The sequence below is a fragment of the Anabas testudineus genome, chromosome 19 (assembly GCF_900324465.2).
Source record: "Anabas testudineus chromosome 19, fAnaTes1.2, whole genome shotgun sequence".
In the NCBI taxonomy this organism is placed as follows: domain Eukaryota; kingdom Metazoa; phylum Chordata; class Actinopteri; order Anabantiformes; family Anabantidae; genus Anabas; species Anabas testudineus.
Genome location: NC_046628.1, coordinates 12,014,840 through 12,038,772, shown reverse-complemented (window position 1 = coordinate 12,038,772; position 23,933 = coordinate 12,014,840). Strand labels below are relative to the sequence as shown.

Genomic DNA, 23,933 nt, shown 5'->3' with positions numbered 1-23,933 from the left:
GATTCATGTGCACAAGTTCAATTACAGAGGCTCATTACAACTACATGGCAATTAGTGATTACAGCACATGATGTGATTTGTGAGAGCTGATGTGCTCATGAGTTTTGAAGCATGTCCACTGGTCAGCTGTACGGAAAAATATCTTAGATTTTTATTAATCGATGTCTAGTGCAGTCGTTTTTACTGTTTAAAGAGATTTGCTGTTTCTATGATTCGTTATATTTTGAATCGTGGCCTCAAAGCTGCTAATCTTTTCATGGTGGATCTCTTTGTAACTCAGTGTGTCCTGGCATCCTATCTGTCGAGGAAGAAAGTTTGTATGTCAGGTCATAGCCAAAGCCAAGCATAGCATAGTTAAGGTAGAGGCCAAGCCTAAGTGGCCTTTCATTTCTTTTGGACTCTGGTAAGCCCTAAGCAAGGAAGAGCGAACCTAGATGGACAGCGCTGCTCCTCTCTCAGTCGATACCAGCCAGCAGATAAAGCTCTGTCTCTGTCTGCAGCATGGCAGACACTTATTAGTGGTAATGTTCTCCCATCATCCATCTCCAGGTGGGCTTCCTCCATTGATCTCGACACCACAGCTTGTCACTAGCTGCTCCTTACGCAGTGAAATCACTGATCGCCCCCAGCATTGGCTTTAGATGAACCTGCTTAATGTTCTGTCAATAGACTGGTGGCAGGATAACTGACATTAGACCTGCAAGGTGACATGCACAGCGGTGTGAGATGTTTTTCCCCACAGTAGTTTTCAATACCTAAATTGAGCCTGAACAAACAGAACAAGGCACAGATAGGAGCCTCTTATGCTTTAACTGTACTGGATTTTATTAGACAATATGTCCCCACCATCTACCTTTGGTCTGAATCCCTGCAAAAACAACACTGTAATTACTTTTTAAAGCACACTGGTACTTCTGTAAGATCAATGCTCAAGAGCGCAGTTATACCTGCTAATTGTATATTTATTTTTTACAAAGTATCCTGACCTTGCTGCAGCTGATAAACAAACTTTAGATTTGAGATATGTCTGTTGCAACAAAGCAAGAGTGCTACCCTCAAAAAGGGGAAAGTACTATTCACTCCCTTTTATTTTTGCCAGCACATGAAATTACTTTTGTTGAAGCCCGTGTTATATAATATGCTGTTTTGTACATCAAGTCTGCTGTGACTGTTTTTCTAAGTGTACTACATAGTCGCACTGAAGTTACGATGCAGGAAAAGGATCTTGGATTTAGTCTTATTGCATCTTCTGTTGTCATGGAAGCAAAACTTGGGAAGTTAACAACATACAACGTTTCTGTATATGTGTTGCAGGTCTGTGAGACCTGTGAAAGGTGGATGTGTAACTGAAATATAACCATAATACAGAGGTTAGCAGATTTAGTTTCCTCTTGATGCAGTGATATGGTAGTAAATTCATTCAGCCGCTATATGGCTATAAACAATACCATGACATTGGACAGTTGTATTTTGCTACCACTAACACACTGAACTCTTTCTGTAATCCATGAGTCTGCATGATTTACTTTCTGTCCAATTTGTATTTCAGCTTTAATTGGACCAGTTCATGGAGGCTTGACTAAATGTTTAATGTTTTTGGGGCACTTGGTCGACCTGGTTCAGTGGTTTAACCAATGAAGAATTAAATTTGGGTCTCTCCCCAAAGACCAGATCAGATGCCAGTGAAATGAGGCCATCTGTTGGGAGTGTGTTAGTGAAGTGGCCATGCAGCAAACAGACAACCATACATGCAAATGAGTCCAGTTGTTTCTACTTGAGACTGATCATTATGTTTAGGATTAAACCAACAGTCATGCTGGCTTAAGATATTGTTGGCTAAATTTGTTCTTGTGCATATGCAATTCTGTCCGGGTTTAGATAATAGAGGGGTGGGTCACAGTCAAACTGTGACACGATGAGGGTGTGTGCAGGGTGTTGTCAGGCTCTTTGTTTGTTTCCAGCATTATTCGAATGTTTCAACTACGTTTTGTTGCAGATGAGATCATATGTATCTACTAAATCACTACTGTACATACACTCCTGTATTAGCAACACATGGGCCTCCTTTTTCTATGGTAAGATATTATAGTGTGTCACCAAACTAAATTTAGAACCATCAGGAACATCAGCTGCACTTTGAACAGAGAAAACATTGGTAATTTGATAGCTAGTTGAATTTTATTTCTGTATTCAATTTTAGCTATTATAACAGTTTTATTACAGCTTAAACATGATCTATCAACAAAATAATGTTACAGCCTAAAAAAATATGAATTTTCACTCCACATTCATTGAATAAAATATACTGACTTAATGTTTACTCGTTGGCATTATTAGTTGCTTTTTTACATGACATCACTCAGATTATATGACACAGGGAATATAATCAGATATAACATTTATAGAATAAGACATCTAGCAGTCAAAACAATTTGCATCACTTTATATTAAGGCATTTTTTGTGTTCCCTTTAATCACATTTTATATATCTTATATGCTTTTTATGTGAAGATAAATAAAATACATTTAGTATGTAAGAATAAACATGCATCTGCGTTTCTTATATTTTTTCTTTGACATGGAGTTTTGAAATGTTCTACTATTCATGGTTCACATTCACTTTGGCTGATGATACACAGATACATAAGAAACATGGGCCATCTGGACACAGGACAACAAACAACCTCATATTTTCACAGCTACTGACCACTGATTTGATTTGCTGTAACATGGACATCACAGATTGAAATAAGACCCACAATACACATTTGTTGAGGGATCCAAGTCACAGTACACATTTTGAATGCACATTTTGGACCAAAGGATCATGCTTGGTGAAGACTGATGTAATAGATTCTAATGTTAGTCCAATAATACTGAATATCAAAAATAGCCACCATAGTTGATTTCCATTTACATAAACGTCATGCATTTACTAAACTAATTTAGGAAATTGCACACATACCCTCACTGCACTTGCTGTTGTGTTATTGCACAAAATACAGTATGACAGTAAGTGACTACCCTCATTCTACCTCTAAGTGCAAAACATAGTCAAACATAGTCATACACAGGAACACAGTGGTCTGCCTCTGTCACCGCTGAACCACATCTTGCTTAAAAAGTAATACTGACCATTACACTTAACTATTGCTGTAATATAGAGCACACACATACAGCTACTTCAAATGTGCCACTGAAACCATATCACACGTTTTCCATTTATAATCATTGTTTCCTACTGGTCCTCTCTTTACTGTTATTTATTCATATAAATATCGTAAAGTGCTTCATCAGACATATTTATCGACTTCTTTTGCAACCTTTTGGTGTGAATAGAATCTGAAAAATTACACGCACTTCAAGAATAAAATCACTTAAGCACATTAAAATAGATCTAATACTACCTTTAACGGATTCAGTTTGTTTAGCATAATGGCACACAACGTGATACAGGTTGGTAGGATCACATCATCAGACAGGATGATTATTAGGAGCCACACAAACATAATAAATACATTCTTTACAAAAAACTGTCATGCCTATTGAAGTACAATTATGGGTGTCAGAGGTACTTTGGGATCCTTCAATTCATTCATTATTCATTCTCTGACGGAGGAGTTGACCCTCACATCAGTGCTACACAGTGGACATGGCTTCCGTTTCCTAAAGGCTGCAGACTTGTTAATCTTAGTCTGCAGTCTAGTTACTCTACTCATTCAAGCAGGCTCAGTGTTGTAGTCGAAATCACATTTTTCACTATTTATATACTATATACAGTACTATTACAGATGAACATTAAGGCTTTCAGTTTTGTGGAAGGAACACTATTGCACAGACAACAAAGACACATGAAGGCATTATAACTACCGCGTCTAAACTAAGAGTGTTGAGAGAAGCAGCTGAATGGGCGTGCTCTCTCAGTATGGCTTACTTCCCTGATTTATGAGGCTGGCTGCCTCCATGGCTGCTTTCAGCCAGTTTGGTAGCTGCAGCGCTGCTTCTATTGCACAAGTCCCTGATTTCCAGCAGGCCCTCGTTCAGGGCTTTGACGAAAACGGTCGAGCTTGTCTGTGTGTTCTCCCAGAAACTAGAAACACAGAAGATGATGTGGTCTGACTGCGGGTTGTAGCAGGCGCCATAGCCATTGGGTACCACGGGGCCGTAGCAACAGAACATTTCCAGTGTGGTAGGAACCTGGAAATAGGAGGACACAGACTGGATTATCACTTCTTTATAGTCAAGAGAGAGTTAACTAGTATTTAAGAAAGGCCAATAAAAAAAGTCATTATTCCAACATCAGCTCACATTCTACCACAACCAGCATTAACAGAAGCTGTAAACCTGCAGATGCCACTAGAAAGAATGAATCACCGTTGTTAAATTAATATTGCGTGCCATGTTATGAGGATTGTGCTGTGTTTCTCATGCATTTTGCCAGTTACCAGCTTGTGAATTAGCAGATCTTGCACTAAACTACTAGAAAACTTCATGAGCTGAGGTATTTATAACTAAATACAGGACGAAAAGTTGTAAAGAGCTGCCTGGACCCGGTGATCTTCCTGTAAGTTGAAGCTTTTAATTTGCCTGGATCAGGGAGCTGTATCTCCCTTCACATTATAATCAGACTCAAATTCTGTCACATTGAGTGAAGGTGTTTTCCTATCACTGTACCTCTGCCTATAAGAGGAGGAAGTTAGGATGGACTATGTAAAGCGGCAACATGTTATCAGCACCAGTATCGGTTCTGCAGTCTCTATCGTCATCACATGAGAACTTTAAAGGTAATTTTTCTTTGTCTTTTTGTTCCTGTGGAAGAATCATTATGCTTCATCGCCGTAGCCGTCATGATGCAAGCTGGTTGTGGAACCGGAGCCTAGTCCAGGCTGTAGGGAAATGTATGCATCTATTTTTTATCAATCATGATTCCATTCATCCATCCTTTATCCTAGCTGCTTTTCTTGTGGAGCCTGTCCCAGATGACAATGGACGAGAGGTGGGGTACATCCTGGACAGGTCACCAGTCTATACACACAGAGAACCTTTCACACTCACATCCAAACCTATGGCCAGTCAGCCTCATTGCATGTGTTTGGATGATGGGAGGAAGCTGGAGCACTGAGAGAAGACCCATGCAGACTTTGAATCTTCTTGCTGTGAGGCCACAGTACTACCCACTACATCACCGTCCAGCCAATCAATCATGGTTGTGAGATTTAAATCATTCCAGTGTTATAATGTTGGGATCATATGTTACCTGACTGGTGGAGAGGATGAACTGGTTACTGGCTAGATACGTCTCATCACAGAAGATCTCTGGTTTCTGCATATTAAGTTCCTTTGAAATCTTCAGAAGCCCGAGGAGATGATTGTCTATTGCCATTCCTGTAATAGCCTGAAACATACAATGTTTTTTTCTTAGTGCTAATCAAGCATTTTTAGTCAGAGTTGTACTATGGCAAGGCTTGAATTCATAGGCCCAGACCTTATTTGTGTGCAGTATCACCATAATGATCACATTATACTAGATTGCATGTGTAACTATGATGTTGTCTGTCAGGACACAGTTATTACTAACTGTTTTCAATTAATAATTATAAATTATGTCTTTTTAATGAATACGTTAAAAGTCTAGTTTAAAATACTTACTGCAATTGTATAATTTGTTTGGGCGTTAATAGCATCTCTCAGTCGTTTGATTTTTTCTGAATCCTGTTGGAGTAAAGTAAAAGTGATTTAGAGATACAAGTAAACACGGAGCATTTTTCACATTGTGTAAAAACAGAACAGTGGAGTCATTTTTCATAAATCCAGTAAAATCTGAAGGGAGATTATCTGGTTGAATGGAGAGATTCGGTTTGGCACGCCGAGGGGGCCGATTGCACCTGTTTAATATAAGTAGTCATGATGAACAGTAATGTGGGAGTTGCTCAGTAATTGGGGTCGAAGTGAGAAAAATGACTCACAGTGAAAGCGCCCCTCTCGTCTGTCATGGCTATGACGAAGGCCAGGGCCTCTGGGGTGGCAGAGCGAATGTTATCTACCCGGCCTTCTTGGAAGCGCCGAATGGATGCGCTCTCATAGGTGGACACAAGCCTTGTGCTGCACCTTATGTACAGGAGAAATAAGTCATAACATACATAATTGGGTATAATAACGTGTAGGCCATCTTTACTTAAAAGATTGTAGAATGTCCTTTACTTGTAAAATGCAAGCTGCAAGGCCACTTGTATTAACGCATCTGGGCTCATCTTCTGCTTTTTGATGAATTCCTTCCCGTAATCTTTGAACTTGAAAACATCCATGTCGAGATCATTCACCAGTCTGGAGGAGACGGCACAAACGCACAGGATCAGACCTCATTTCTATACAAATGAAGATTTGTAGATATTGTTCTGTGGTAGTGTGTCAGTTTTACCTCTGTAGTCTGTCCTGAGATGCTGCCAAGAGTCCCTGGATGTGTGGGTTGTATTTCCAGAGCAGCCTTCTTGGAGGGGGGAGCTCTCTAATGCTGGATGCCCTCGCCATTTTCGAGGGACTCCCTGTTCTGTTAAGAACAACATCGATGTCACAACGTCTTCTACTTTGTCAGCTGCATTCATGGACGCACCAGTATTGAGTGTATGGTTACGTTTTGCGCCAATGGGCTAACTTACATGTATTTCATCAGGTATTCAGAACACTGCACCAGAACTATTCCCTCAAAAGGTGAATGCTCACACACCACTCCACAAACCCCATCCATTCCTATAACAAACTGAGAGAAGATGGATTAAACAATGGCCCAAACTCTACTCTGACAGAAGTGAAGTGCCTCGGGTGTGATCCTACCTGCATCGACTTGTCATACCAGCGGTTTGCCCCGTTCTTCTCAAAACCACCACCATGTAGCATCATCAGGGCCCTGTTGGTATCACTGGGCTCCAAGCGGCCGGGTTCATCCAGACACACCACACACAGACAGCTCTCAATCAGGGCGAGAGACTCCCTGTTGGTTTGATCTGAATGGAAACAGGTCAAATTCTGGATTATCCTACTGAGAATCTCTTACAGTTTTTAAAACCTCTAAAGGTAAAAAAAAAAAAAAAAAAAGCACTGAGACCTTTTATTAATGCTTCTCTGGCTTGTGCCCATTCTGTTCTCCCATCAGACTGTCAGGATACCAAATGGAGGGAGTCTTTCTTCAGGGTTTTCTGCCATTTTCATTATTTTCTCCAGTTGGGATAAGATCTCCGTCTCATTCAGCTGCTTGCTGTTTGCAACTACGTCCAATACGAAAAACTAGACAGAAAAACAGATAAAAAAAATCACATTCTTGAATATTTTATCATAGGCTGTACCTGACAGATGCATTATCATTATGTGTATGAGGAACTTTTCTGTCTAATAAGTTTTCCAATACATAAATAGGACATTAGTAATAATAGCAGGAAGTGAAAATGGCCAGTTGCTACTTAAAGTATGGCTTCTGGCTACTCCAGTCAGCTAAACGTGCCTCAAAGTGTCAGAATCAATCAGCATTAATTTAATTAACTTCCTGTATCCCCATAGGGACGAGCGCTTATGTGCTATGTATTGACATTTCCTAAAACCATGTCCAGGTGAGGACTTCCACTCTTCCTTTTTCAGTGGAAATCCATAGACACAATCTGCATGCGTGGAAAACACACAACATGCATAACTAACACCACATATGCATATAAATATAAACCTTTCTGCCTTTTTTTTACCAAATGTATTCACAAACATTTGGTCTGTTGTGGTCTGTATGAATAACAACTGTGTGTTCACATCAAGTATAATTCTATTTTTCATTGCATATAATGGAACATACTGTTTACTGAAAAGGGGTGTTGTTGGTGTGATCTACATAGGAATAGGCTTCCAACATGCTGTACAGTAAATTTCGGAAATAACTCTTATGATTAGAAAATCTTCCGGCTAAAACGCCAACGGACAGCTGGGAGAGTTTTATCTTTACTACTTCCTGATCCGTCAGCATTCTCCAGATATCTGCACAACTCAATATGGGAATCATTTCATCTTTGGTCCAGCTAAAATATTCAAATAGACACATTAACTTCCCTAGATAGGATCACATAATGACCATAAGGGCACTATGTTTTCAGACTGCATCTATAAAATGCAGCCATGCATACTCGGAGCTGCCAGTTAAGCTGCCAACTACTAATTCCAACAGAAGTCATATTGTTTGTCTTTCCTGTACTGTGATAACTAGCAGGTAGATAGTTCAAGTTTGTCATTTCACCCCAACCATCCTCTTTTTTGCATACTGTATTACATCAGTGGTTAATTAACGTAGGCTTTTCTTTGTAATTTGAATGTCCTCAAATTGTTACTGGAAAAGAAACTTGTATTCAGGACCAATAAGGTGGGAGTGAAATATTTCGACTTTTTCAGTTGGATATAAATGTTCATTTTCTTATGATCTCTTTAATATATTATGTTCCAGGTTGGCACATCTGAGGGTTGTTTAATAGCCAATTAAGATGTTGAATACCATTTAATCTGATGAAGGAATAGCTTATGTGCACTAGAGGCCAGTATTGTTACATGAAGAGAAATATCTCCCTAATCACTATCAAAAAGAAAACCAAGCTCATGTCTGATGTGATGTACTGATTTCTTTAGAGAACAACTCTCAGCTTTCAGCATCTATTGATAAACTGAATTTTACTTTTTTGTTTTTATTTTCTCTCAAACTGTGACAGAGTGTGAAGTCCCCTTGGAGGCCAGCATCCTGACCTGGTTCTTACACGCCACAATGATGTGCTCTGGCACTGAGGAGGCTGTGTTCTTCTGGACCTTCAGCATGTCTGTCTTTAGTCCCGGGTAGCGGTAGGAGTTGAAGAGGCGGTAATACTGCTCCATGCACAGAGGAGTCCCTGCTAACTGACCTCGAGCAAAATCCACTGGTAGCGCTCGCCTGCGAGACATAATTACGCACATGGGATTGTTATGTTTTAATTATTTATTTTATTGTCCTTAAATTGAATGACTATACTCTGTGGCGGTAACACAGATGAGGTGCTGTGTGACAGGTAAACCATCACAGGTTAAACTTACGCATCAATGAGCACCTTGTAGTCCAGCACTCCTCTGATGAGACGAGCGGCAAATCTGGTGAAAAGGGATGAAATTAAAGAAAAACTAGGCACAGAGTTCACTCTAAAACACAGAGCATACACACTGGAGTGGCCAGCAATCATAATTAGATATGCTCTCATCTTAAAAGGACTAACAGTAATCACATTATGGGAAATTACTAGGATACAGTGGGTGAGCTGTGTGTGTTTATCTGCGTTTGTAAGAGAGAGAGAGACGCTTTATATCTATGAGTGGGCGGTGTGAGCAAATAGGCAAGACACAGAGCGCTATCAGGTCTTATGTTGTAGGTCATTTGTCTTGGTGTTGTGACGCTCAAGGTTTGATCAATACAAAGGAGGCGGCCACAGTGCACCACACCCCTAAATGAGGCTTGACTAGCAGTCTCTGTGGAGAGCTTGGCCCTGTCACTCCCAATCTAATAAGTGGCTGTGTCAGTAGATTACCAGCTGCTTGGGGTGCTCTGGAAACATCCAGTTAGTGCAGCGGGAGCTGACAAAAGCTAATGTTGAGTTACAGAGCTGGACGGACTGGTGTAATGTCTGGTGGACCACATCTCATTTAATAATGGGCTGAGATGATGCCGGTGATTCTTTCCATGCCTGTAATATAGATCTTAATCTGAGTCCGTGTCTGCCGAGAAGAACATAAACCCTGTCAGCAGACCTGAATGATACATAGATTTTGTTTTATTTTGTGCCATTAGTGATGATAAGCAGTGTTCAGCAATGTCAACCTTTGCTGTTTGGTGTCTTTTTTCACTTTTGTCTCGGTTCATTTCAATTTGCAGTAGGGTGGAAATGATGAGGTGAGACATTGTTTGGGTAGAATTTGGTGCATTTGTGTCATTTATTTAAGTCTAACATTTCCCATTATGACTTAGAAGAAGGTGAAGTCCTGCACATACCTGAGGGCGTCTTTATGATCTCTGAACATCTGCTTAGGAAACACCATAACAGGACTTGAGTTCACTGGTAGAGCCAACCTGTTGTTCAAGTACATGTCCTCCAGCCAGTAGTCATAGACCTAAAGAAAACACAGCGACACTTTTTGAGAAATACTGCTTCGTTAGCGTTTTAGAGTTGAGACCTGTGGCCATTAGAGTAAAAAAAACATCACAGTTTATCACTGCCAGGTGAAGAGGAGAGTAGGAGAGAGCCGGTGTGAGAGTGGGAGCATGATAGATTTCACTGAGCTGGATGAGCTGTGGACCGACAGATCACTCGGATGCAGGAGGGGAGAGTGGAGCAAGAAAGGACGAGCGGGGGCTCTGATAAATCTTTATCTTCAGGTGTTTCACTTTTCTCAACTCTTTTCTAAAAGGGTCATATGTTATTTAGGAATGTTGTCATCTTGGACACAGGAATTTCATTTCATTTATTTTCAAGCTGCTTAGAGCAGATGCAGGTTGATATCATGTTAATAGTAAACAACACAGTCAGTGCTGATTATAAATACTGTATTGTTAAAACTTAACATATTGGCTCCCAATGGAAATGAATATATCATAACTATTTTAATTGGATTTCTACGTTTTTTATTTTTTTTGCCTTGTCCATTTCACACTGTAGCAGCAATAAGATCGGAGAGTTTACCCAGTTGGTCGTCTTGTCCCTCCTCTCTAAAAGCTTCTTCTGGAGAACTTCTCCAACACCTCCGGGCGCCCCAAACTTCTCCACGATGGCCTTTGTTTTCTTAAACTGCTCCTCCTTCACCAGGTGCTGGACACACTTCAAGTATGTGTCCAGAGTTTGTTTCAGTGGAGGCACAGGGACCTTTGGCAACACCTGTTGTCATAAAAACAGCACAGTGGTGTTTTGAAGTACAACATATGTTTCATGCACAAGTTCATTCCTGAACATTTTTTCATTTGCATACTGCATACAGTAACCCAAGATGTTAATATGTACCAGATAGTAGAATAGAAAGTTAACAGTGGATTCCTGGTAATTGTATTGAAGGACAAAGGGCCTGAGATCCAGTTTTTGTCCCAAGTGGACAGTTAACCCAAGTGTGGCCGTCGCTGTTCTTGGTGCTGATTTCAGCACCACGGACAGCGCTTCTTATTAAAATCTCACATAACGTGAAAAAACATTTTCATTTTTAAAACAGTCATATGTTTCCATACTTGGTTGTCTCGGTCACTGGTCGTCTGTTTCTCCATGATTGGCATATTTGCTTTGCACTCCAATCCAGTCAAGTGAAAACAATGTAGAAATCCTGTACAGGTGGTTTGAGTTCAATCTTCTCTGCACGAAGGATGTTAAGACATTTGGGAAAGAGAAAACAGCAAAGTTAAAAAACAAAAAGAAAACGCAGTAAATAAAATTAGGCCCACTGAGAGATGGGGAAAAACATAGTGTTGTCTGAAAATGAGCCAGCAGCCTCCCATTCCTCATCATTGTGCAGCCTAATGCAATTTGTGACTTATCCTTGAAATCCAGCTGCGCCGCATCGCAAGAGAAATGGATCCTAAAAACCCATTTCATCTCAGTTACAGCCTCAAGAGCTTGATTTGATCAAAAATGCAGAAATAAAAGAAAAGAAAAAACATTTTAAAACATTCAGTTGAAGTGCTGCACTGTGTACAGTCTCACATTTTAAAGACATTTTGGAACAAAAATAAAGTTGAAAGTGGTAAAAAATTAATTGTATTTCAGTTTTGTTTGATACATGTTGGTCTGACTGGAAACAAGTGGAGTTGTTCCAACTGTTGAATGAATTTTCCAAATTGCAAAGTGGACTTTGAGATCAAACTAGTTTTACGATGAACGTGTGCGCAAAAAGGGGAACAGGCGAGAGATAAAGGTTCAATAAAAATCTCCTCTGTTGTTTGTGAAAGAGAAAAAAAGTTTGCTTACCTGCCTGCTTTGCTACTCAGGAGGTCAGAGAGGTGTGGAGAAGTTCACTTTGCCTCCCAGGTCCATGCCGTGAAATCCCATATTAGCGCAAAGCTCCTTCACGGCGCTGGACTGCACCCCCGTCCCCGCGCCTCGCCATAAGGCTGCGAATCCACATTAAAGCGCGCCCTGCAAAAGACGCTGAAGGTGTTTTCGTCTACCTACCCCCTTGAGGCAAGAAACTCCTCCCATCGAAATCTATTCGCGGAACATATTATCTGACAGCTTGCTTCCCCGCCTGCCCGCCTCGAATAATAAATTGAATGTAGAATAAATAAATAAATAAATAAAATAAGAGTGAGAGCCGGGTTTTAGGTTTGACATTCATAGGTCCTGTGATTGTCCTGAAGGTGGACAGAGAGGACATTTCCAGTGTGGTGGAGCTTTTTGCGCAGTTTCTCGCCCGCAGACTGTATGAGATGACGTGCGGAAAGTGGATCTGTTGTGCAGCTGAAGTCTTAATATGTCCAAAACTACTGCGCACTGGGATCATTTTTATTTTTCATTTAATGTTCATTCACATTTTGTGGCTCCCTCTGAGCTTAATGCTTCGTACTGTGTGTGTTGGTTGTTCACCGCCTGACAGGTGAACATGTGGAAATCAAAAGTCTGATTTAAGCTCTCATTGTTTTCTTTTTTTAAGATCACTTTTCTGTTTTTACCTCCCATAAATAACCACAACCAGATAAGAATCATACTTATCTGCCTTGTTATGTTAATGGCGCTTGAGGAGCAAAATAAGCTGCATGATTATCCATCACAATCTTAATTCTAACGAAGAAAATCCCGCGTTTATTTGGTTTTATTCAGGTGAAGCTCGAAATAAGAATGAAATCACCGCTGTCACACAGATCCAAACAGAGATTTATTAAAACCACAGCTGGTAAATGAATACATATTTGTTCATCTTGAGGAGACTGACTTCATCGGTTACGTCTTGACAAAAGTTTTCATACATACAGTCGCGCACCACACACACACACACACACACGCACGCACACACACTTTGTAGAGGTCCACGGATGTTTCAACAATTTACATTGTGCATATATCGACATATGTACAAAATCAGTGTATTATGTTACATCTAATTCAGACAACAACACCAAAAAAAAAAAACAAACAAACAAAAAAACATCTGACATATAAAATACCGACAGGTCCACTTGTTGCAAAATTAAAATTCACAATTTTTAACAAATAAAAAGAAAGAAAAAAAGAGAAAATGAGGCCTTTGATGTGCAATTAATAAAGTTTCTTTCGACTAAAAATATAGGCTATTTTGTTTAAGGGGGAATGTGCTGTTTACAGTTGGTCCCATATAGTCTTGTACGCACATTTATCTATTTATATCTTTTTACAATACTCAGTGATAGACACAAATTCACCAGTAGCTGATAAATCTCTCACAAAACTCCAGCTGCACGTCCATGACAAACGCTACATAGACTTGTTCGACACAATATTACAATCAAAAAGAAATAAAAGAAATAAAAACAGGTCACGGAATCAGGATTTTTTTGTGACTGGGTGTTTATATTGCACATCAGTAATTACATAAAAGTTGAAATCACTAGAGTTTCACCTGCCCGCCACATCTCCAAATCTCTCCAGGGGGATGTTTGTGGGTGGGGGGGCGGTCAGAGCGCGACCGGTCTAAGTGAACTCCGGACCCGATGACTCTTCTGACATGGACCGCGGTACTCTGAATGGGTCAAACCCATTTTCATCTACTGACAGGCAATTCCCAGCCGAACTGTAGCCCTTCTTTTTAGCTTTCCTCTCCTCCATCTTGATACTATCGTACAGCCCCTGCGGAGCTTCCTCTAACAGGTTATCTCTCTCCGAGTAGGACGGTTTCATTTGGCACACATTGCGCAGCAGCAGCAGGGCTGGTGCGTAAAGCACATTGACGAGACCCATACCCAGATTAAGCTGTACAAACCCGAGGCTGTGCACTATCTGGCCGGCCACTATGGGACCCATAGCATATGCGACAGAGTAGGAGATATCTGCTATAGCATAAACACTACCGTACACCGAAACATGACGCACGTCAACTAAAAACGCGAGTGTCGGCAGCAGGGCAGTGTCTACGAGTGCAATGCCAAAACAGATGCCGCACAACGGAGCGATGAGCTGGCCAAAAGTTTTGCATGCGGGGACCGTGCAGGAGCTCGCTCCTATGATAACCATACCTAGAGCTCCGTAGAACCACTGCAGATTTGGGTGCTGTGCTGCCAATTTCACTGTAATGTACACACCGAGAACATGAGGGAAGAAGGCTGGGAGCCAGGTGAGTCCCATTTCCCACTGAGAGGAGTGCATGGTGGTCTCCATCCAGTTGGCTATGGTGGGCTCTAGAAAGGCCAAGGGGATGTTGCACACTGTCAGTGCCCCGGCCACCACAGCTATGTACGGGTCAATCATGAGTCTGTATATCGGGGTGCCGACTGGCATGTTCTCTCTAGTCCTGTTGGAGAACGGCTTGATCACAGTCAGCAGCAGAAAGCCGTCCGCCAGGCAAATGCAGGCGAGCACGATGAAGGGAACTCTCTTGCCCGCAAACTCGTACAGGACGCCCCCGAAGGGAGGCGCCACCAGACTCCCGAAAGAGATGAACGCCAGCGCGATGCCGAGCGCCTTGCTCCTCTCGGCCTCTTCCGTGTATTTGTCAGCTATCATCGCGATTCCAGAGGTGTCAGCGAAAGCGGAGCCCAGACCCTGCAAACTTCTGGCCGCAAACAGCGTCGCGTAGTTCTCCGCAAAAGCAAATATGCAGGTGGATACAAACATAACAGTCAGTCCAATTAAAAGTGGAATGTCATATCCAACGCGATCTATGAAAGTTCCTGAAAGCGGGTTAACTAACAGCTGCAGGATGGCTTTAGAGGCAAACAGTACTCCTATCTGGATATCTAGATTGTTCTTGTTGCTATTGTCTTGGCTTGTGCTGTTGGATGAAGTGTTGGGGTGCATCACTACGTGGACGTGCTCTGACTGCTCACTCTCTAGATCAGCAAGATAGTCTGGAATAATTGGCACGATTACCATGTAGAGCATATTGTCCAGCAGGAGAGCCACGCAAACAATCACTAATATGATCCGTCTTTGCTGGTGAGGATCCCTCATCGCGGTTCCTAACTGTTTGGTTCTTTCGCCCATCTCGGACAGTTTGACAGCGGCTGACTTGGCCAGCCCGGAGGATCTCCCTTCTCCATCCATGGTGTGCTTGTATTTGTGATTATCGGTTACAATTTGCAGTTGTGCTTTTCCCGTCTGCTGCCGATCTTTTCAGCACCTCGGATGACTCATTGATGTTTCTCTACATTGATGTGATGCTCTCCGTCCTCACCTCGCCTGTGCGTAAAGGGAGAGGCGCAGAGGAACTTGGCTGCTTCATCGTGGAAGACGACTTTCCTCAGCTTCCTCGACGTGTCCTCGCCTCGTCCGCGTCCGATGTTGTTTCATGATCTCCCGAGAAGTGACGTGTTGAAATCGTAAGGTTTCCTGCACCGCGCGGAGGCTTCGGCCGCCAATCTTACATGGCAAAGTTTGTTTGACGATTTTGTGGCTTATTTGCGACACCTAGGACGCTCCAAGTCTGTCATCTCTGGGCTCTTGCCATCTATCACCTGTGGCACTTCAGCGCTCGGCTCTGAGACCACGAGTGACTTCGTGGCCATTGGTGCACATTAACCCGCAGGTTTGGCGCTATTTTAGTCTTTTAATTGTCTCCCCTTTTCACCAAGAGCTATGACGCATCACCAGCTTGCCCCCAAGTGGATCCCCTCGCCACTTGCCTCCTTTATGTTAATTTCCAACCATGGCAGCAATCACTTCAACCAATAAGAGCCAGTGAGCAACCACATCACGACCCATCCACAAGAGCGGGGAAGAAAGAATGGCTTTTCTTATTTTTAAAGTTCAGTGTTTTAGTCTTGACCTTTTAAAGGAAAATGTGCACATTTAAACATTTAATAAAGAAAATAAAGCGGTTCTTAACCTTAAGTTGAAATTCAAATATCCCAGAAATAGAACATACAGTAAAGAATAAGAATATTTTACCTGTAAAAGCATAAATATGAAGAGATTTTACATTTCATCTACATCCATTAAAGAACTAGAAGCTCAGTAAGTCTCTATAAAAGTAGATTATTTCGGGGAAGTGAATGACACGGACAGCTTTGAGAGAGGTTTGTAGTTAGATGTGATATGACTTTCCATACAGAGGCTCCTGTGGACTGGAACCAGCCCAGTTCTGCAGGTGGTTCCAGCACCAAAAGACCCCAGGCAGCTCCCGTCACCAGCTGAAAGAGAAATTAAGACACAAACCCAAAAGTAGACCGAAACAGACATAAAGACCAACACATGCAGCTCTTATGTGACGCCCTGGGATGGAGTCGTGCGAAACACAGAAAAGTTCATGTGGAGAGTTTTTCTTAATTTCGCACAAGACACCGGCGACATCTTGTGGTTAAACTCCACATGTACAGACAACATCCTTATAGTGGAAATGTCAGTGGGTATTAATGTAGGTATGTACAGATTTAACTGCTCCAGTGGACAGCTAAAGTAGAAGCTGATGTATGAAGAGATAATGAATGACAGTGTAGAGAAATTAGAAGTGAAAGCAAACACTGTGTATTAATAAACATGTTTTTATAGCAGTGTACAACCACATTATGGTGTTATAAACCATTCTTAATACATATATAATTCAAGTTAAATAAGCTAAATATTGAGTTTTATTTGTTGAAAAGTGTGATTTGTACTTTCAGCTTTTTCTTATAGCTATTACAGAGTTTATATATATATTTTATATTTCTGAACTAGACATTTCTTGCCAGTAGAGGGTGGTAAAGGCTTACAGATAATAACCTGCAATCAGCAACTAAAATACAAAACACAAGACTGAACAATCTTTTGTTGGACACCAGACAACAACCAATTGAATTTGAATTTACCTGTTTATGGCCAACAGACCATTTAGCTGTTCACAAATACATCAACTATTTACAGTATTTGTACTCTATGAATAAGTAAAATTTGGTTATTTCAAGTAATGAAAGATATTAATTCAAACTTTTCCCACTTGATATTTGCACATGATCATACTTTACGTGTCAGTGCATCCTAACTTATATGCTTTCTGCCAAGTGTAGCTTGCATCGCAGTCCCTCTAATACACTTTTTATTAAAAGTATTTCTAACAACCTGAGCCAATAGAGCATATATTTTCTAATAGTTCAAGCCAACACTTAATGATGATTACTGTTATATAAAAACAGTAATGTGGAGGATGAGCTCGGTCCAGAGCAGCGAGGATTAACACACCACAGGAAATAACTGCCCAATTTCACTAATGAGAGAAGCTCGACAGAGTTGCAGATGCCACATATACACTATTATGGTTTTATATCATAGCCACACAACAGTTTTAAAAGATCTTTATTACCAGCAACAATGTAGAAATGTGACCACACGGATAATATATAAAAGGTGCCTTAAGACGAGTGAGGCAGATATAATTTAAATCAAATGATGCTGCTGCAAAAAATGCGTTCTAGTCCACAGGATCAGATAATGTTGGCAAACTCTGAACAGATACCTACACTATTATGCAACACATAACCAAGCTGTACATCTCTTATGTCATGTGACATTTAATTGTGTAATAATCTAATCTGACGAGTATAATCTTCACATTTAGATTTATTCAGTTTTTTTTTCTTTTCATTTCTGATGAGTAGCTCTCACTCTCTCAAAACATGCTCATCCTCGTCCAGTATTAACAACAATCATTTCACTTACTGGACCTATACACTAAGTGGAATAGTTGATCATTAATTTGGGGGTGTATTCAAACAGTATTTCCCTCACTTGCTCACTTGACCTTTGTGCTTTAGCTTTTACTGAGTAAAGTCTGAAATATAATAATTTTCTTTTTTTCCCTTTGCCAAACTGTAACTCAGCACCTTATCTTGTGCACTCAAGCAGATCATCAGTTCATGTAAGATAAAGTGCTCTTCAACTATAATCCATATTTTAAGTCCTTAAGCATTTTGATTTTTGTAGAAGTCTGATCCCGATGCCACAAACAGGATTTATTTTGTAAATGTACTTCGAAATCTGCAGTTTTTTTTTCCAGGATGATAAACATTAGATGCATTATTCAGATTTAAAAATGTAATTGTTTTTGCTATTTTGGAAATTTAAATCATAATCAAAACTGTTAGTATTGCTGAAAAGTGATGTCATGTGATTTTTAAAGGCGTGTGCAAGTGTAAGAAAAATACAAAACAGTTCCAGCTTGCTTTTCATATTATTATTAGCAACTCTTATGTCTGTCGGACTCTGATCCTGGAGTCCTGATGTTTTTAAGGTCAGAATATAACTCTGATTAACAAAATCTATCTGAACGTGTCACATGCATGCAGCCATGTGTGGTGGGGCGCCTGAATGTGCTGCATAACGGCAGATGTTTATCCTTTTCTTTTTTTTTTTTTTTAATAATGCCATCTGTCTGTGACTAGCAGAACACATCATATCATAACATACTTATCATTACTATTCAAGCATATCTAGAAACACCTTCACCTCACCTTGTAACTGGTGTTAATCTAAATACAGAGTCCTCTGAATGAGAGCTGTAGACAGATTTAGTTATTTGGACAATGTGTTTGAAGAAGACGCAGTGAGACTGTATCTGTCTGTGATAAGTAGTTCTCCTCTCCTCTTTCTGTGAATTTGCTGCTATTACTGCTGCTTCTATCTACAGATCGGCCCAAATGAGATCACTAGTCCACACTCACTGTCTTGTAATCAGGCCGTCAGAGACGCCTGTGTTTTCCAAGAAACTCACACTAATCTGTCAGACTGCTCAGTCTGTCCTCAGTAAGGGCAAAGGTAAATGTAAAGGTACATCACCCAAGGGGTCATGAACCTTTATACCAATTTGGTGGCAATACATCCAAACACTGTTACTCCCAGTATGGCTAATAAAACATGCCTTACAGTGAAGGAAGTCAAGATCTACTCTGTTTCAATGTGATCATCTCATTTGTGTACTGATATTTTTAGTGATGCCTTCATTAGACAACTTATCACAGCAATTAAGAGTTAAATACAATGTGCCAGTATTCAAACATAAGCAGACAAATGCACTATTTCCGGACTCTCTGAACCTTCATCACGTCTACTCGTCGGGACAAACTGCTCCTCAGTTAAGACAAGCAGCCACTGACGGTGAGAGGATTTCACTTGCTGACGACTGTCTGGCAAGATCGCCACTCACCCCTGAGGTCAGTGTGACAGGGACTTCGCTCATTGTGGCTTATTTCTGGAGTCCATGTGTGTAGCAGCTCAGAGATCAGAGGTGCTGTAGGCTCTTCTTCACTCATCCTGTAAAACATGCCATACATTTCCCCAAGGGGATCAATAAAGTATTCATTATACAGTAACTGTGGATTGTATTCATATATTTTAATGTCGACATTACGGCTGTGGCTGTCATGACTAGCCTGCGTCAAGAGGGACTGAATTCCTCAAAAGAGTTCCTGCAAAGCTTCTATTTATTTACTTCTATGACATCAGACACCAGGACTAAACTGCTGTTCAGTGGTTCCTTTATTCAAAACAAAGCTTTCTGCTAATTCTCTCACTAGAGATGCTTTTGAATAAATGAGCAAAGAAGAGCTAAATAAGTTCAGGACTATGTCATCAAGATAATGTAAGATGAGATTCTGCTTCATCATTTACCTATTTATCCATTTAAATGATTGATAGCTACAATTGTGATTAGGTTCACTGTGTTTCAAGCGTTGACTGTCGCATAATTGCCTTAACACAGTGAATGCTTCCGCACTATTTATAAACGTTCCATCCTCTGAAGCCGACTTCCTAACAAAAAGACAATTGACTAATCTGCTTAGAAAATGCTTGAGGCAGCCATGCCATGAAAGGTCATCTCTGGACTGTAGAACATAGACTTCATACGTACAGCAGCTCAGTTATTTAAGTTGAAAACTATAAAAACTAGATGGAGCACATCAGAAGAGCAGCAACACAGTGTTTTTTATTGTGAGCGGTTTAAAATGGACGGAGGAGCAGTGCAGGTTGAATACATACGGCGCGGTAGAAAGAATGCAATCATTTGAAAATGCATCAATTCCCTGCTGCACATTTGGTAGATTAACACAAATTCCCCATGAGGTTAGAGTGTCGGCTACAAATGTAGAGATCCAGGAGTTTAAAATACTATTCACATGTGAAAATATTACAAGTGTACAGGTATCTAAATGGAACGAGAATGTTTACACCAACACCACATGTATGAGCAACCTATCATAAGAGCAAATGATGGTTTGGATTTTGGTGTTTTGTTTGGACTCTTATTTCGACTTCTTGATAACTGGATCCACAATCTTTTGTCCAGTGAGGAAATGCCAAACACCACCTCTGTAGAACTCATTTCCAAAAGTGTAGAGCAGGGCATTGAAGATGGGATTTGTCTTTGCAACGACTGGAAGCACCTGTGGGAATAAAAAGAAGTGTTTCTGTTATATTTCAAGGACATGACATCTTCCTCTTTCATCGCCCGACTTCTCTTAAGAAAAGTTTGTGAGCTGAGTCGGCAACAAGAGGTTCCCTCCTTCGTTCTTCACTATTCTGATTGACTGTTGTGATCATTTAAGAGTGCTCACCATCCTCAGCTTTGGAGATACGAGCTTTGTGTTCTCGAAGCAGGCGTAGATACACATGAGAACATAGGGACCCCAGCACATCAGCAAGACCCTCAAAGGCACATTGGTGTTAAACTGGAAAATAGGTTTAAGTAGAGTAAATATTACACACATTACACAAGTATTAGATTTAGAGATACAAATGATGCATTAGAGCTGACAGCAGCTTATTCCTGGAGTCTAAAAGAGGACAAAATAAAAACTGTGAAAGTTTCTCCAAAGAATTAGTTTTTGTGTAATATGAGTTCTGGGCATTGTGTGGTCGCTCTGCAGACACGTGTCAGCCGTGCAAAGGGTGATCAAGTGCTTATGGTATAAAATACTTGCAGTATTTTGGTATTTCTGTAGCATTTCACATTTTACTGGTAGTTATTTGTGACCAGTCCCTTTCAGTTTCTTTTTTTTAAACCAGCTACTTTATGTAATACAGGAATTACACATGTAATGATTTAATAAAATAAACTACTATTGAAAAATTCAGAGATGTTTTTCAACTGGTACTCGAGGGATAATTTGGTTAAATACAAAGTACACTTGACACTTTTGTCAGGATTAAGAAGGATTAAGAGGCGTACCTTTCTCACTGCTGTGCACTAAACAGTCAGTATTAAATTAGCTTATCCCAGCACAAAGAGTGGAATAGAGGAAATCTCTAATCTTCTAAGTTCAAAAATACGCCTCTCAGCACCTCTAGAGTGGAAAAACACATTTGACAGATGGATTATCTGTGTAGTGTGTCTGTTTATTTGGCACACATACTGATGTTTCCCCATAACCCCTAACTAAGCTTGTTAATGGCTGTCAAAAGAAGTGTGTTGAGCTCATATGTTGAGCTTTCTCATCAAGAAGGTCAGAGGACGTTTTACTCACTTTGCCAGTGACCAGATAATTAATATATAATCAAATATCAAATATAACTGGCTAAGGAAAGTCATTCGCGCTCAGGTAGAAATAGAAAAATGGATTTTCAATGCTAAATCTGGTTTATCCTCAAATCCAAACCGAACCAAAAGAGCTGGAGAGTCACAGCACAGTTACCCTGTGGTGATGGATCTTCTTGAACTGTTTGTAGATGCCGTCGTAGCACGACATCATGGTGAAAGCTGGGAACAACAGGTAGAACACCACTAGCATTAGCATGTAGGTTATATAGTCCCTGTGGGGAAAAAGGAAAAAATGGAAAACGTCAAAGCATTTCTTACACAATACGTGATATTGATAGTATACTGGACATCATCAATGTTCTAGTTTTCACCACCATTCCTGTAGTTTCTAACTCTACCTGTCGCCTCTGGTGTAGTCGAGCGTGCAGCAGGTCCTCATCGGCTCAAAGTCATAAACCCCCCATCCCAGCAGGGGAAAAGCAGCCCACAAGATGGAAAGGATCCAGATGATGCTGGTGATTGTGAGAGCCGTGCTCCAGAAGAGCTTCTGTCCTGCAGTATTAAGAACATGTGTGATTTCACTTGAATGAAAGGAGACATTTGGTTATCATAAAAAATTGACACTGGCACTCATTCAGCTGTTCTCTCTCGCGTTTATTTAGAAACTCAGAAAGCTACCTGAGGCGCTTTAGTGCTATTTAGGAATTAGTGTCAATTAGACTTTTCACAAATTCATTTCACACCTTTTAAAGTGCTCATTTGACATGAATAGATCTTTCTAGATTATTAATTCGAACATGACTTTTCACAGTACTCACTCGTGCAGTACTGGTGGTATCGGTCCCAAGCGACAGCAGCCAAGAAACTGATGGAGGCCAGGACTGATATCATACCCTGGAAGCCATGAAAGGCGCAACCTTCTTCACCGAATGGCCAATACCTAAAAAAACACCAGGATGTTTGAGTCAAAAACATTTCCAATAACTCGCTGGTCCATGTATAAAAGTGCCTTACACAGTTATCAGGTGAACCTTTGAAAACTGTAACTGTCTGATACCTGAGATAGCTTGCATACGCAGCTGTGAGTCCATTAATATTCAAACTGATGTCAGCCAGAGCAAGATTAAACACAAAGAAGTTACTGGGAGTCCGCATCTCCTTCACTCGGAGGTAGGACACGATGCTGATGGCATTGAGGAAGAATCCAAGAACACCTGAAAACAGCACAATAATAACAGATCCTGCACAGTGTGGTCACTCAGATGTTCCCCTAAAGTCCCCAGAAAGTTTAGCCTCCATGTTTAATATTATCTACCGTATGAGCAATCAGCAGAGGAAGCTTTGCCTGTCTGGCTCTTTACTTAATGATTTCCATTGGACCAGTCAATGTAAAGCCAACATAATAAATAGATTTTCATAACCTGGCACTTTTACTGTTCATGGTCTCAGGCTGAGCCAACACTTTGTGCGTACTGCCCCTTTAACTCTTGCGTAAACTCGTCTTCCTGTGTACTCGGTTCTTCTTACCAGCCACGAGAAGCGCTGAGCCAAACATGAACATATCAAAATCCGTGAATCCTTCTGGTAACGTGAACGATGCCATGTTGGGATGCAGCTTTTCAGCCTTTTCTCACCGATCAACGCACAGAAAGTCCGTGGAGCTGTCGCGCAGCGCTTCGCCTTCTCCAATAAGACGAGGCCTTATAAAGGCTCTTTCACGTGAAAAAGCACAAAGAGCCAAAGCTTAGCTAGTAAACCCCCCCCCCTGTGCAATCCCCCGAAGAATGTCCTAACGAGAGCAGCCCTCAAACTTTCTGCACGTTTTCTGCGCAACTTTTCGATCCAGACGCAGAAAGTTGTCGACGCAGCGCACAGCTGCCGCTCTTTGCTTATTTGAAATGGTAGCCCACAAACCCCTCTGTGCAGACAGTAACCTTTGAGCTACTGATAAGGGAAAAGAGATGGGAACATGGGAAATGTTGTCTTTCATGCTGCTGGATGTGCTGAATTTTAGCAGTGAGCAGTGGGAGTGAGGTGGATCCTCACACAGCCAGGAGCCAGAAAACAAACCACAGCCACACAACGTCAACCTTAAATAAACTGCATAATCTATTCTCATTTTATGATATTTCTAAACTACTACACATCTCTGAGCAGTGCTGCTGCAACAAATACGTAAAATAAAAACCAAATACTTCACTTATAATTCATTTCCTGTGTGACATATGTGCCCTCTTTATTAAGTAGACCTATACAACTGTAATTCAATCAATCTCCAC

At 40.8% G+C, this 23,933-nt stretch overlaps 3 protein-coding genes across 3 annotated transcripts; all 3 read right to left on the bottom strand.

Annotated features, from left to right (window-relative positions):
• Positions 1 to 3,747: 3,747 nt before the first annotated feature.
• Positions 3,748 to 11,570, bottom strand: LOC113155995 (choline O-acetyltransferase-like). The gene is given in 15 exon segments (XM_026350780.2): positions 3,748 to 4,197; positions 5,258 to 5,395; positions 5,650 to 5,712; positions 5,967 to 6,108; positions 6,202 to 6,324; positions 6,419 to 6,547; positions 6,657 to 6,757; positions 6,832 to 7,001; positions 7,103 to 7,151; positions 7,153 to 7,281; positions 8,767 to 8,947; positions 9,088 to 9,141; positions 10,034 to 10,152; positions 10,722 to 10,913; positions 11,255 to 11,570. Coding segments are annotated over 15 exon segments (1,902 nt in total). The 5' UTR covers positions 11,300 to 11,570; the 3' UTR covers positions 3,748 to 3,930.
• A 2,112-nt stretch (positions 11,571 to 13,682) lies between these two features.
• Positions 13,683 to 15,411, bottom strand: slc18a3b (solute carrier family 18 member 3b). Its single transcript, XM_026351771.1, has one exon. It carries the CDS (start codon positions 15,249 to 15,251, stop codon positions 13,683 to 13,685), a length of 1,569 nt encoding a protein of 522 aa, XP_026207556.1. The 5' UTR covers positions 15,252 to 15,411.
• A 4,425-nt stretch (positions 15,412 to 19,836) lies between these two features.
• Positions 19,837 to 23,591, bottom strand: rgrb (retinal G protein coupled receptor b). Its single transcript, XM_026350650.1, has 7 exons — positions 23,182 to 23,591; positions 22,712 to 22,868; positions 22,473 to 22,594; positions 22,053 to 22,206; positions 21,809 to 21,926; positions 20,732 to 20,845; positions 19,837 to 20,560 (listed from the first exon to the last, which is right to left on the bottom strand). The coding sequence occupies exons 1-7, from the start codon at positions 23,255 to 23,257 to the stop codon at positions 20,420 to 20,422; spliced, it is 882 nt and encodes a 293-aa protein (XP_026206435.1). The 5' UTR covers positions 23,258 to 23,591; the 3' UTR covers positions 19,837 to 20,419.
• Between the last annotated feature and the right edge of the window lie 342 nt (positions 23,592 to 23,933).